This window comes from Centroberyx gerrardi, chromosome 11 (genome assembly GCF_048128805.1).
Source record: "Centroberyx gerrardi isolate f3 chromosome 11, fCenGer3.hap1.cur.20231027, whole genome shotgun sequence".
NCBI lineage: Eukaryota > Metazoa > Chordata > Actinopteri > Beryciformes > Berycidae > Centroberyx > Centroberyx gerrardi.
In genome coordinates, this window is record NC_136007.1 from 15,669,557 (window position 1) to 15,685,159 (window position 15,603).

General features: G+C 42.9%; 1 protein-coding gene across 4 annotated transcripts in view; it reads right to left on the reverse strand.

Moving 5' to 3' along the window:
* nrg2a (neuregulin 2a) overlaps positions 1–3,881 on the reverse strand; it is a 59,729-nt gene extending 55,848 nt beyond the window's left edge. For all 4 annotated transcript variants that reach the window (XM_078286537.1, XM_071898141.2, XM_078286536.1 and 1 more), the window contains exon 1: positions 3,688–3,881. In XM_078286537.1, coding sequence (XP_078142663.1) covers positions 3,688–3,775 — 88 coding nt within the window. In that variant the 5' untranslated portion in view covers positions 3,776–3,881. The remainder of the gene's footprint in view (positions 1–3,687) is intronic.
* Positions 3,882–15,603: the final 11,722 nt, after the last annotated feature.

Here is a 15,603-nt window from a genome sequence, read left to right on the forward strand (position 1 = left end):
TTGGTGCTATTGTCATATAATCCAATTTGTGGGGGAGGAACGTAATCTGAAATGTAACGTGCGTTTCAGACTTCGTGCGCATTTCACGAAATTTTATGAAATCAGGTTGTCCTTTCTCACCCTCCTCGTTTCTTTGGAAAAGTAATGCACCATTCTTCAAAGAGTGTCAAAGACTTTCAGCCACAATACACGAGGCAATCAAAAAAGAAACCTGAAAGTAAATCATCATTTAACATTTCCCTAAATTAACACTGAAATAGTTCTGGACCAAATTCTAAAGACCCCATAGCCAGTGGAACGGCATTTATATCTGAGGAACAGCCTAACTGCTATGTGGTAATCTTAAATATGTGGTATTATCTTAAATGAAATGCGGAAAACAAAGCATGGGCTCTCATTGGAAGGTGGGCAACATAAGACATAGTAATTTGTTTCTGTGATTTGCTAATTTACTGTACACTTCCCAGGTCTTTGAACTTTTCAGGGTCATTTGAAAAGGCAGTGATGGCTGATTGATAGGCATACATGCATGTCTTTCAACCGCAGGAGACGGTTCAAAGGCTAGGTTACACACAGATGCACTTAGATACTATACACACACACACACACTCACACACAAGCACATGCAAGTACATGAACATACACCATTATTAAACCAATGAATTATCCACAGTGCAGCGTAGTGTTGCATTAATGCAATGTTTAAGCCAACACGAGGACACAAAGAAGTCAAAATATTTCATGTCTAGCATCATCCCTCACATAATTATAAATAATGTGTGTGACAGCAAGAGGAATGTGGAGATCATTTGATTGTGTCAGTTGCAGTTACACAACATGAAACGTATGGGCCCAAGAAGATGTTTGTGGTTTGAGAGCTGCAAGATCAGATCTGCGCATTTATGTACTGTGCACTAAAAGTGGAGAAGAGGAAGTTATAGTTGGTTGAATGTTGCTATGCTATGAAACAAAGTTTTGAAACATTGCTAAAATTTGAATTTGTCCCATCCTCTCAATAGAGATCTATGGTAGTCATGCACACAGAGCAGCAGAAACTGTAAGAACATTAAAAAAAGAAAGATAATTCCTGTTTCAGCTGGACCCATGTGATCAGGAATCACTGGCGAAGGATCAGCGAACTCATTTCTATGGAAGTCAAGTATAATCCACATTTTAGCTGGACTGCTTGGAATCCCAGGCAAATTTCTACTAAGATAAAATGATAAATTTAAAGTTACATTTTTATTAATTGACCAAAAAATTACCATAACCTTAACCAAACTGTTTTAGTTTGCCTAACCTTAATGAAAGTTTTAGTTACCTAAACCTAACCTGAACTGAAGTTGTTTTAGTCAACCTGATCTCACACGAATACATGAAATTAACACAATTTGTTAACACCAAATTACGTGTTGTTGTCGGGTGGTGGATGGGCGTATGCGTTTGCCTTCAATGCCGGCGATCAGAGTTAAATTTCCAGCTTGTGTGGCATTTCAATTTTTAGCAAAAGTTTTTATAATTTACCCTAACCCTAACCCTAACTAAGCCTTTTCCTAACCTTAACCAAGTTGTAGTTGTTAGTTTAGTTTTAGGTTACCGCCAACCTTTAGCTGAAAATGCTGTGTTCAATTGTTGTCACAAAACCCATGTCGTGTTATTGTCACAGAATTCAATTCGTTGTGGAGGAATGTAATTTTCACGTAACTCGTGTCCACAGCACGTAAATCGCGTTTTAAGAGTTTGTGCTCATTTCACAACTTTTTATGAGATCATGTTGGTTTTAGTTGCCTAACCTTTAACCTAACCTTGACTTGCCAAAACTTAACCGTTAGCTAACCTATTCAAACAATTGTCACAATCCAAATTGTGGATAAGGAATGTAATCTTCACATACTTCGTGTCCACAACACGTAATCGCCGTTTTTGTGCTGATTTCACAAAATTTTATGAGGCTGTGTTGCTAATTTAGCACCACAGAAGCGAGCTAGCTAGGTAACAAGATCTGTGGTTACATAGTATCACAGAAGCTAGCATAATAATCTCATGCTGTATATATCTGTACTCATTTAATTCAGTTCTACTTTGTACATGCAGTGTTGCTTGTGTGGTCTGTATATTTACTGTTCTCGGCAGATTTATTGTGCTGCAAAATTGCCAAAACATTACTTTTTCGAACATGATTTATTAACAAACCACATCCGAAACACAGTGATGTCACTCATGGATAATTACATGGCTGCAAAATTTATTACAGGGCCAGCTTCAGACTGAAGTGTTGAGTAGAAGAGATAGCTCTACTAGTGTTGTTCCTTTTCTCTCTTTCTCTCCTGATGACCCATTTTGGAGCCTTAGCTGCTTATTTTGTTTGGAGATCACTTCCAAACTTGCAATAAGGACTCGCTAATTGTTTATATATTCAACTTTGTTTTTGTAACATAAAGGGAAAACTGACCACAGACCACTAACCCAAGCCAAAAACAAATTGGTGCAACTTCAAAACCCTGAAGCCCTACAAAAAACATCATATTTCTTGACAATGCCATGCTAAACTCAGTCTTGTACCTATTTTCTGAAAACTACCGCCATGTAGCCTCCGACCAAGAGCATCTTCTTCACATGTTGCACTAAGCCATTTTGGAGTAACTTATAAGAACAAAGTAACACAACTGAGTTTAGCTTGGCATTTTCATGAAATGTGGTGCTTTTTAAGATGTGGAAGCCTATAGGAGTGACAAATCAGTACAAAATGGCTACCAAATACCTTGTTAGTGTGTAAAGATGCGGTCTTAGATACTGATTCCTATCAAGCCAGGAATGAAAATCCTGGTATTGTCCTTTAAGTGTCTTTGAAACGGGGGTTGGGCTTCCCCATGACCTGAGGTCAGACTACAGTGACATGCTGCGGCTTGTAGCAGCCACCACTGAGCAAGCACATTGCTACGTTTGTGACTCTGAAAGACAAGCAGCTGCCATGCTATCCCAATGTCAAAGTAGCTTCCAGCAAAAAGACAGAAAAGACAGACAGACTTTCATGTTGGATGACTCACGACAGGTTCAGAGGAAAGATGAGCACTAAATGTACTGTAACAGTTATTCAGCTATGACCTATCACAAATAATCCATAATGCAATATTGTATAGCACTATAAACATCAAGTTTAACTCTGGAAACAATTATTTTGTTGACAGCGTTAAAACAAATCTGTGTTAAAACTGTGGTTCATGTCAGAGCATTTGTGAAAATGTTACAATGAAGCACAAATAAATAACTTTTAAAAAGCAGTTACAGCTAGCGACAGTTTTCAAAGGGTTCCTAATACAATAGTATTTTGGTGCTGTGAGGTCCAGAGCTTGTTTCAGTGGTTTTATTTGGGTTTGTACACAAAAGCCATATTATTTCACTCCAGTGCACTTCCAATGTGCTGCCAAAAGCAGATGTGCCTCTACATGCTGTCCACATTAGGAGACCCATCCATGTGACAACCTGGCGGCAAGCTTTGACAAGACGAGGGGATACTTTGTCCCGCACTTCCGTAATACAGTAACACAAACTCAGTCTCTCTCTTTCTCTCTCCAAGTCTCTCTCTCTCTCTGAGAGACACACTCACACACATACACATAACATATACACAACATATAAAATGTTACACCAAAATCACCAGAACCACCTTTCATTTTTTTTTTTTACCTTTAGTGGGATCACCCTCTTCCTTCTTTTGTCCTTTTTTACCCCCCTTCTTTCTCCCTTTCCTTTCCTTCTTCTTGCCCTCCGACATGCTGTCAGAAGAAAATAAATCCTCTCAGGAAAAGACACGGGAAAAAAACAGGTAGTCCTATTGGGAACGTGTGGCAAGCGGGCACCAGACTCTGAGCCTGTTAGAGCGTCTCTCCTCCTATATAGACTCGCACCAATCAACCACAGCAAGGAACCACCTACTCACAGCAGGGCAGAGGGAGAGAGAGTAGTGACAGGGAGAGGGAGAGAGAGAGAGAAAGGGAGGGAGGGAGTGGGGAGAAAAATAGGGAGAGAAAGGTAGAGAGACACAGCTCAAGAAACTTAGAGGGGAAAGAGAAAGAAAAAAGAGGGAGGGAGAGAGGGAGGGAAGAGAGAGAGAGTAAGCAAGGAATGCATTTCCCATCGCTTTAAGGCAATCAACTGTTCCCTTACTGGATTTATCAGATAAGCAGTGGCTCTTCCAGGCCCTGCAGCCGCAACTGAGGACTGAAAGGGACTGGTCCCAGGGAATCCACACAAAAAGCTGGAGCTGGCCCATTCAGGCTCCCTGGCCCTGCTTGTAGCCAAGCCTGTCCCCCCTACCCTGGAGCATCTTCTGCTTTGAAATGACCCATGCAAAAGTGGAGAGAGACCAGTTAAGTTGTCCCCCTGCGCTGACCCCACCCAGCTAATTCAGGCGGAGACCCGCCCTTGCCAGGTTGATGTGAGGGTCTTACACACTAAGCATGTCGAGGTCCCAAAACACATGACATCTGGTTCAGATTTACCGAGCAAAAACACAGTTTCTGCGGATTATGTGCACGAAAGCAATGTTTGAAATGCAGCATGTCAGATCGCAACCCGTGACAGAGATTGCTCCTTGAAAATTACACAAAATCACCTTTTTTCTGTTTCCTCACTGCTCCCCTTCCTCACCTCTCTCTTCCATCAGTCCCCTACTCAGCACTACAGGCGAGTTGCAGCATGTCTGTGGTTGTATCTCTCTCTCTCCTTCTGTCGCTGGTAGCTGGGTGTCAGCTCTGCACAGCTGTAAGGATTTATACCCACACAAATGCACATATATCTTCCAGAGCCCCAGCCTTATGTGTGTGACACTAGACCCTTCTGCAATTAAGTTAAATCCAGGAGTGAGATATCATGTGGCCCATGTTATACAGATTTTTTCTGTTTCTGAAAGGGGAGTGGGCAGTGCACTCACCTTCAGTATTTTCTATGTGTTCAGACAGTTGGGAAGCAGAAAGGGTGATAGAGTAGGGAGACACCGGAGAGAAAGTCGGGGCAGGATTCGATCCAAGGCCAGCAAGAGCACACCTGGGGCTCCAGAGGTGGCACAATAACCTCTCCACTGTCTTTTTTCTTAAAAGTGGCAAGACTCTTTGCCTGACTATGATAACAAGAAGGCCTTCTACCATTGCGCAGCTTTCTGTGAAACAATACTTAATGTAAACATAACTTCGGCAGAAGTACAACAACAATGCTGCGGCTAATCTGTTTACCTTCTTTTGACAGCTAAAACTCCGACTCTATGATCGCAGTATTATTTGAAGCTGCTATGTCGCAGTAAGCTTTTCTAATTTCATGCTGACTGAATTCCACTGTCCTGCTGAGTGACAACAAAATAAAATATGTAGAAACAACAGCTGAGTGACTCTGAATGAAACTCGTGGGTTAAAAAACCCTGTGGATGACTCATCTGCGGGGCCCTCCCGGGGTTTGTCTCAGTCCAGCCCTCCGAGAATTCTCGACACTGCTTGGGAGGAGGCAGCGGCAGGGATTGGAGGGGGCAGCAGAAGGGTCATGTCTCAACAGGTCAGCGCGCTCAATAGCATAAGCCTCATCTGGAGGCAAGAAAACCGGAGAGGCCAAACAGAGGCCAAGGTTCCAAATGCCAATCAGGTCCAGTGTGTGGCTGCTCCTAATTCATTCCTATTTAAACACTTACTGCTCTTTCCCTCTTTCCCCTCTGCTCTCCTCTCCCCTCTCCCCTCTCCCAGTGGTCGTCTGCGATGATCTAATCTGTCAGCAAAGATAACCAAGCACTGGAAAGGGCTACGGTGTGTCAGTAAGCTTCCCCTGCCCCTCTACCCTCTACCCCCCCCCCACCTCCACAAACCTCAACACTCACTTCCACCTCTACTATTCAACAAGATGAGACTTGTTCCCATGCCTGTTCTCTCCAATCTGGCACCTGTGTGTGTGTGTATGTATGTGGGTGGTGTGCAGTGTATCGATGTGTCACAAAGGCGAGTATTTGGGAGGTCAGGACAAATAACTGCGACAAGAGTTTCAGGATGATGGGAGACTTCACAGAAGTTCTAATCTTTGAAGTTTGAATCTAGTGCTTTTGTTTCTTGTAAGTTTGAATTGCTATATATGTAACAAGGGTCTTAAAGCTGCCTTTAAACTGGAATTAATATCAAAGTGTAAAGGAATGGACAACTACGGATCCCCCAGGGGTCACCTGGCAAAAAAAAAAATATATATAATGTGTAATATGTACATTGTACATTGATAACGTTAAAGAGGGAGTTTTAGGCCTATATACAGTATAGTTCTTACGAACCACTTGGCATACATATATAGTGAGCCATATAATAGCCATTAGGCACCTAGGCCTATATGTGAACCATAAAAGCCCATTGATTGATCACACGAGTAGGTCTAATTTATAATCCGATGTGCGTTCTTCTTACTGTCCGATTTGGTGACTATAAAACCTATTTACTATCATGCTTGTAGAAAAAGCATGTTAACACAGACATCTATAAATGTTATATGCAACTCTATGGGCCACTGTGGAGTCCCTCTTTGACATTATAAACATACATATTACAACAGATTAGTAAACCGTGCACAAGGATTATTAATCCAAGGGCACGGTTTACTAATCCGAGGGCACGGTTTACCAATCTGTGCGCACGGATTACTAATCCGTGGGTACGGATTTCCACATCTATTAGTTTTTTTTTTTACCAGGTGACCCCTGGATGGCTCCGCAGAAAGCACTTGACCACGAGAGACAAATAGTAATCTCCTCCCCCTGTTGGATAAAAAATTTGATTTGGTAGAAAGAAAGAAAGAAAGAAAGAAAGAAAGAAAGGACAGATATTCTGGAGCTCTCCACCACACCTGTCAACCTCTTCCGCCATGAGTGTTGACATCAAGATGCAAGATGCAAATGAGTGAAATAAAAAGTTCACCATGACTAATGAGGGTGTGCTGCATGTATCTGTGTGTGTAGGAGTATTGGGAGCACATTAACCTTGGGATGGTGTGTGTATAAAGATGAAGCCATTGTAGAAGCCCCACTTTTTGTGAGCTTGCTGCACTGCTGCTGAGCTACTCCACCAAAACTAATTAGAAAATCTTGCAGCATATTTGCAGTATGGATGCAGGATGGTGTGACATTTACAATTACTACTTGCCACAGCTGTGCCTCACTTGTAGACATTACATAAAATATGGGTTTACATGATAACATGAATGTACACACAGGAAAGGGGGGGGAGTGAGGGAGTGATAGACTACAGACAACCTGTAAGGTTCAGGTAAGACAATAAGGCTAGTTTGCATGCACAATATACTGCGTTGAAAAACTAGGTTATGATTACTGAACCAGGTTGAGCTTGTGTATGGAATAAAATAACAGTCTAAAATGAACCCCATTTTTCACACACAGTCACAGACACGGACATGGACACACATAAAATGTGCATCTAAACTTCTTTCTCTTTTTTTCTGGTCTACTCGAAAGCATCTGCTGTTTTTCAACAGCCGTGGGCCGTCCTTGGATCAGGGTCTGGAGGTGGAGGGGCAGAGAGGGCCAGTGTGGGAGGAGCATGACATTAAGAGCAAATATAAAAAAATATGGAGCCAACCCCTAAAAGTCCTGACATGGATCCTTTGTATGCCCTGCTCATAAATGCTTCACAGGCCCCATCTCTGCCTGCCTCCTAATCCCCCCTAGCTGCTCCCAGAATAGGGGAGATAGCTTTCCTGTATGATGGAGCTGAGCAGCTCCCTCCTCACAACAGCATACCTGCACATCATCACATTGATACTGCTCAACAGCACTCCTGCCCTTTCACAAGCACGAGAGTTTATCTTTTTAGACATAATGGCTTTAAACAGCCATTAGGTAACGTTGTTTAGATCTGTCTGCTTTTTTGCCAGCAAAGTGCATATGGGTGTGGGGGGCTCAAAGTGGGGTATAGTGCCTGCTTTTAACACATGTCTGTTGTCTTGACTCTGAGAGGTGAGGCGAGGGCAGCGGGAGAGAGAGGAGACACCCTGTAAAAGAAACAGGAGTGAGAGAGGATAAATGGAAAGACTGAAAGAGAGGAGCGAAGCAGGGAGAAAAGGGGAGGACAGAAGGTGAAAAGTGTGAAAGAGGGATTTGGAAGTGAAAATAATGTCCTCTTCATCAGATGACAGAAAACAGCCCCACCTGCTGTTACTCACCTTTTAACAAGGCATATGCTTCCTCAGCTGACCACACACTGAGGTGTGTTGTCTAGTGGGAGCAGCAGGCAGGTAGCTATATATCAGCACAACAGAAACCTGCTCATCCAGCCCAAGTGTCCTGTAATTGTAAGCCCAGGCCAAGGAGATAGCATAAACCCTACATCTTTCAGTATAATTTGGCTGTCGGTGTCAGTGTCTTTGTCTGTTTTCTGTGTCTGCCGGTCTGATTTCCATGTGTGTTTGTGTGTATGTACTGTAAGTGCCTGTGCTAGTGTCTGCCTGTGTCTGTGTGAATGACAGAGGAAAAGATGAGAGGCATCTGATGAGACACAGAAGACTACTGTCAGTGGGCGGGCTGGCAGAGCCCCTGAAGGGGAGACACAACACAAATCAATGCCGGTGACATCTGGAGGCCTGAGGAAGGGGCTATTTTCTCAAGGTCAGCTGTGCCAAGGTCAACTGAGATTCCAAATCTGAGTGTTGCTAATAACGCTGCTCAGCAACAGCTGAGATCAGGATAACACAAAGAGACAACAAATCAAATCGATTCCTTCGTTTACAACATAGCAATTGGACGGGTGAATTCAAATGAAGCGTGGCTATTTAGTATTTAGAAAGAGCTGCTAAAAATGAAACAGAGAGAGAGAGAGAGAGAGAGAAAGAGGGAATTTAAGTGTTTAACAAGGAAGTGATCCTGGGTGGATTCAGCTCTTTGACGTTTCCGCAGCACATAGCTGTCACCATGGAAACCACAGTCTTAAGGGTAGCAACTAGAGTATGTGAGAGAGAGATGTGGAAGGGCGGAGTGAGCATGAGAGACAGGGAGGGAGAGACAGGAGAGGATGCAAGAGAGAGAGAGAGAGTGGGAGATAATGTGTAAGAAATACAATGGGAGAGCCGGTGAGGGAGAGGCGGATGTAAAAGAAAGCCAGGAGAGGTAGGACAAGAGAGGGAACACATGAGAGGCATAAAGAGAAAGAAATGAGAGAGAGAGAGAGGTATCCACAGAGCAGCTGCAGCCCGGCCGCTGTATCGCTCCATAAGAGAGATGTCCATGAGTAAGCCTGTGCCAAGCCTGCTGGGAAGCACTGCAGTAGCATCTCAGAGAGGGGAGATGACAAACACCAGCACTGAGCATGCTCCACTCTCAAGGCCACTGAGAAAATGAAATTTCAGCTCTTTAGCTTCTCGGTTTGTTCAGTTCTCTAGCTCTATTCCGTCTTCCATCTGTCACTACCCGGCGTTTATGAGCACATCATACTACGAGTCGCTCTCACTCCTTTGGAAAACGGCCGCAGACTAAATGAAAATTGACTGATTTATCTAATAATTGATTGATCTAATGGCGGATTGAAAGAGACATCTTTCCCACTTATGGCCATGCTGACTCATCTTGTGACAGGAATGACTGGGGCTGAGAGAGCAAGAGATGGGCATAGCAACACAACAGCCAATGGGGCATGATACTGCAATAGCAGGCCACCGCCACAGCAGCCTCACACACACACACACACAGAGAGCCTTGTTGCCTGATGTGATCTCTGTAGCTCAAAAGCCTTACTGATCGTTTCCCTTTTCTGGATGGGTGCCACAACGGCGCTGTAAATGACAGCCATACATTCACGTCAGACCTAAAGTTAAGCTTAGGTTGCTTTTTTTCCGTCTCTGCTTGTTCTGCTGGCAGACAGGCGGACACACCCATGCCTAGTTATGATAGTGTGTCTTCCCCTCTTTCATGACTGGAAATCGATGCTTGCCCTGGCATCAGTCGTGGTCATGGCATGGTGTGTGTGCAGGTGTGTGTGTGTGTGTGAGAGAGAAAGAGAGGGAGAGAGAAAGTTTGTGTCTACGTGTGTGTGCGTGTGCGTGTGAGGAAGCTGTCTGCTTAAAAAAAAGAAGTTGTAGAGGGTGTCAATTGCCACTTAACTTCCACTGTGCCGAAAGTACCTAACATTTTAAAATAATTTTCTGCTTGCTGATAACATTGGTGATTAAAATTTGTATGAAGGTTGATGTGCTACATCTTCATTTTCTATATATTCCTCTGCGCTGATAACAAACGGCATCTCAAGTGGACAGTTAGGACAATAATAGCTTATTGCTACGACACTAAAATAGCAAACATCATTTTTCATGAAAGATGTACTCTGAGAGTGACTTTGATCATCCTCTCAGCAAAAAATTCCTCTATCTTCAGGCTGCCTGATTGAATCTTGTTCTCTCTCTCTGTCCTCTTTTTAAACTTCTTTATTTTTCTGTCAGTGCTCGGCTCTCTGTCTGTCTGTCTCTCTCTGCCTGTCTCCCTCCTTCCTGTCTAAGGGAGAGATAAAGAGGTTTGTGTGACTGTGAGCAGATTGACTTGAAGATAGAGGCTGGAAGCAGATCTCGTCCACCTCCTCATTCTGCTCTTTCTCTCCTGCTCTCACCCAGATGAATAGACAAACACTCTCCCACATGCTCTCACAGTTTATCAAACACACACCCACATAGAACCAGGTCTTCACACAAACACATATGTGTGCTCTCACCAGAGAGAGCAACACACACGCAATCTAAGTGTCCTCAGGCCGACAAAGTATACACTGTCTCACTCAAATACAAACATACCCCCCAAACACGCACATACACGTACGCATACAAACACACAGGTGCATCCATGTAAATACAAGAAGAAGAAGCACATGTGGTCATTGATGTATCCAAAATGGACCTGTTTTCCACACGTCATATATCTAAGATGAACCATTTTCCCATAAAAAAGTACCTTAATTTAAGCAATCGACTTAACAAACACCAACCTGAATCACAGCTTAGAATTAACTTGGGCACGGCTGACTGGAAAAACGGGGGAAACAATGACCATGTAAGGAGTTTCCAGTTATGAGTATACAGGGACAAACTCATTTTCAATCACTCTGACTCTCTGACTAAAGCTGTAGTCATTTTCAAGCTTGTTCAATCGTATAGCCTGCTTGTATAATCGTCATTGATGTATCTTTCTAGCATAGATATCGAATAATGGTACGGAATAGAAAACAATCACTGGTTTTAAATGACTGATTTGATCAGTTTTATGACGTCACAATCTGATGTCATGCGACTTGTCTTCTGTGAGCCGGTTAGAATTTTGACTGTTTAAGACGAAAGGATTTTCTCTGTCATACATTAGTTATGAAAGACAAAGTCAAAATATATAAGAGACCAATACAGAGATGTATTGGTGAAAAGCAGATACAGCTTTAGTCGGAGGTCACTGAAAACGAGTTTCTCCCAGTATACTCCTTATATGGCCATTGTTTTCCCCCATTTCCAGTCAGCCGTGCAGAAGTTAATTCTATCTATAGCACCACTACTGCTGCACTATTGGGTACTATTGGATTTTTCCATTGGCCAGACATTTTTCATTCTGAAACAGACTGACTAAACTTTTTAAACAATGTTTAACAGTATGTTGTAACTAAATAGGATTTTAAATGCATACAAAAATGTGTATGCATAAAAATTAATTTTAAATGAATGAATCATGAAAAGGAAGACTTCAATGTTTACATAAAATATTCAACATTTGTATTGTTTCATTACATTGGAACACAATGAACCTGCATTTTGAGCAGGATGTCAAAGATTCAGGGTTTGAATGAATCAGCGCTGGTTATTTTCATACAGTATTAAAATTAACTTTAAACTGCACAAGTATAAATTTACACGAAGGGAAACATGGCAAGGTTTTGCTCTTATCAGCAGCCACCCCCCCTTCAAAAACATACATGCATCCGCTCTCTGCTTTGCATTCTTCACATCAAATCAAATTCCTCATGCGCTCTCCGCTTGTCCTTTATCTCCAGAATGTGCTTTGAGAGCAGCACAAACATGTCACAGTGAGGAAACTGTGAGGAGTTTCACACTGTGTGAAACCAGCTTCTTGGTCAAATCATTTGCATTTTTGCTTTTGCCTCTCAGGGCTGAGCTTTGCCTTATCAAGACTCTTGCTTATCTCTTTGTTTGTTTTTCACCAATGCAGGCTTTTCCTGGAAAACAGGCCACTGCGCATGTGTGAGCTCGGAGCATGCTTTGGAGACATAGGCTCAGATCAAGGCGGCCTCAAATTGAGTGAGCTTGATAAGTGGGCAAGAGCGTGGCCCCGGTTGAGGGTGCCAGGATGGCTCACACTGCGCTCTGGCAGGCCAGAGATGGCTGACAGGAAGCCAGGACTGTGGTTGGGCCATCTCAGAGCAACAAGAATACAGCACAGGCCCACAAAACACTCTCCACCCCTCGAAGAACAGCTAAATTCACCGCCAAGCGAGCCAGGCACTGACAAGCCCAGCACCAAGACGCAGGTCAGAGCAAGATGACTGTAATAGTTCTGAACAGGCAAAACCATCACTGGTTTAAGGAGCTTGGTGATGGAAGGCCAGTACCAAAGCTTTAGTCTAAAACCTAAGTGTTGAGTTTTAGCCAATTGAGCATTAGCCATTGCCCAATATAATATATAATACTAAACCAAGTTTCTGTATGTCAAGGTCACTATAGTGTTAAGAGAGGGGAGTCAAGACAATGTCAACTGTTCTGACCACAGTACAAGACAGAGGTCAAAAGAGCTGACCCACAGTTTTATCCAGAAGGAGTCAGAAGGTTTTGACAGGGTAAAAAGAGAAGCCTTCCATTGTGCTACTTTTCACGGTACATTTTGTGTTCTTTTGTAATGCTGGCTTGCCTACAGTGGTTTCCTGGCTTATGGCCATTTGCAGTATGATAACTGCCTGCTTGCTAGCCTAATGTCATGGAGACAACAAGGGAATGAAAAGAAACATGCCTAGACAATGCGTAGCAAAAGTACACATCCCAACAGATGCAATCGAGAAAAAGCGGAAACAGGGCTACAGGGCTCGCACTACAGGGACTTTCTGTAACACTGATCTAACTGGCTTTTACAAGTCCGACAGACCTCCGTGAGGAATGTTGCTTTCTCATTTAGGGTAAAACACCCCCGGAGTTAAGGGGTATCAATATCACAAGGGAGATATATTCCTCTTTTGTCTGTATTTGCTGCAGTGAGGTGATGGTTAGTGTGCTGGTCTGTGGGCCAGCTGGGACACATCTCAGTTCACCGCACCCGCGCACACACATACACACACACACACACACTGAAGCTTGCTCTACGCTGCTCACTATCTTTCAACAACAAGCTGAGCAGGGACCAGACGGAAAGAGGGCCTATTTGTGCAGGAAGATAAATACACTTCTGCACCCAGTCCTGTCCCCTCCAGATTAGAGCAACACAATAATGAGCATGAGCACTGGTGGAAGGGCAGAAGAAAGCAAGGGTAAAGGATAGAGTAACAGCCTACTACCAAGACACACACACTCACACGCACACACACTCAAAGACAGACACATACACACACACACATGCATGTCTTTCATCTTTCATCATCATAGCTTAATATTCAGTAATTTTCTAAACGAGCTACAGTGTTTTGTCAAAGGGATTTTCCATTTAAAAGAAATACCACTCAATTTCACAATTCAGGCATGTTGCTCTACGTTCTTGGACAGCTTTTTCATGAATATGGATATGAATGAAATCACCCTGGGGATTTACCATCTTTTGCCATCTTTCCCAAATCATTCTCCATAGAGAGGCACCACAATTTACAACCTGATGACATCACAGGTTTGAGAAAGACAGAGACAGAGAGCGCCAGAGAGTTGCTAGTGGGTGTGGGGGTCAAGTATCCAGTGATATTATAGTGGAACAACGTTGGATTGAAAAGTATCTCTTCCAAAAATACATAAATATCCAGGAATGCTTGTGTTGAGTTGTTGCTGATGAGTTATTGTTTTGTGAGCCAGCAATGCTATAATCTTTTATCAGCACCACCTCTTTGTTACAGTCAGGATGGTTGCACTCAATCACGGACCACAGAATTAAGCAATTCATCTTCACTCTGCTATGAATGCATTTTTTCTCCACCTCTGCTGAAACAAACCTGCGCCTCAGAGTAGGAAACCCCTTCAATGTTGAGGGAAGCATGATTTTCTCTTGGTCCACCTCCAACCACTACTAACAAGCCATTCCATTCTGTTTAAAGTCTTTTCATGTTAAGACACACATCAATCCACACCTACAACATACCTGAGGAAACAAACCTTCTCTCAGGATATGTAGTGTGTGTGTGGGGTGAACATGGCCGGACACGTCCCTTAAACACACCGGGAGGCGCCCAGCGGGAGTGCCGGCAGCCCCTCTTTTCAACACTTCAGCACGCTGCACACAAACACAGTTGCCCTTCCCATGGTCCTTTTGTTCCCTGTCGTTTTGTTGAAGTCAAGTTCCTGTCATGGACACTGTCTGCTTTCTCTGGACATATATTACTGACAGTTATATTACACCTTTGGACAAACACTCCGTTCTATGTATGTGATTTTTTTCATGGCGACATAACCATGATTGAATAACTGTGCAAATGCAAACAAGCTTCTGAAACTAGCCATCTTACAATTGACGTATGAAAACATGCACATGCTTGCTGACACATGGCGTTATAGCAAATGCACAAAAATTCAGACAATTACACAAAGCATAAACACACCCATGCACTTGCAAGTATGCACACACGGCTTTGAAGAAGATTACTTAAATTGCGTGTATTCTTTGATACTGAACTTAGACATTAGACAACTTACACCAGAATCAAAAAGGGCAGGGTCTAGGTACATTTTCAAAAACGTTGCAAAGATGAAACGTGGGAAATATGTGGGTAAATATTGGTTTTATAACTGAACTACAATTACAAACTGAACTACAATTAGCATACCACTCCCAGTCCATTTTCAATCCCCTGTGTTGAAGCAACACACTTTATTTGCACGACATGACTGAGATAATGCCCAAACACTATCAAATCATTGTGTAACATCACATGCTCAAATCTATTGTTACATCCAGGAGAGAGCTAGAAATTGCTGCATGATGAGAGGGAATCAATGGCTGAGAGCCTATAGTAAATGAATGCCAGAGAGTGAGTCTGCAGTGAAAGGTCATCTCCTCCACTGTCCTTTAGTGCCACACTGCTTCCTGTGAATCTGCCTGACACCTTGGTGAGGTGTTGGCTTGCTGCAATGAAGAAGCACCCACAGCTACAGATGAATAGTTGATGAGCGGCTTTCATGCACAAAATGCTGTAGTAAATCAATTCTCAAAGCTACATACTCCAAATGACAATGACTTGCATACACCTTTAAATAAAGCCGACGAAGCACTGCTAATCAACCACACTAACACAAAGATACACACACACATACAATAAATTCAGACATAGCAGTAAGTAGTGTAAGGTGCAATATATAACACTGCTCTACACTACCTGCCTCAGAAAATGTGGATACGCAATGGTAGCA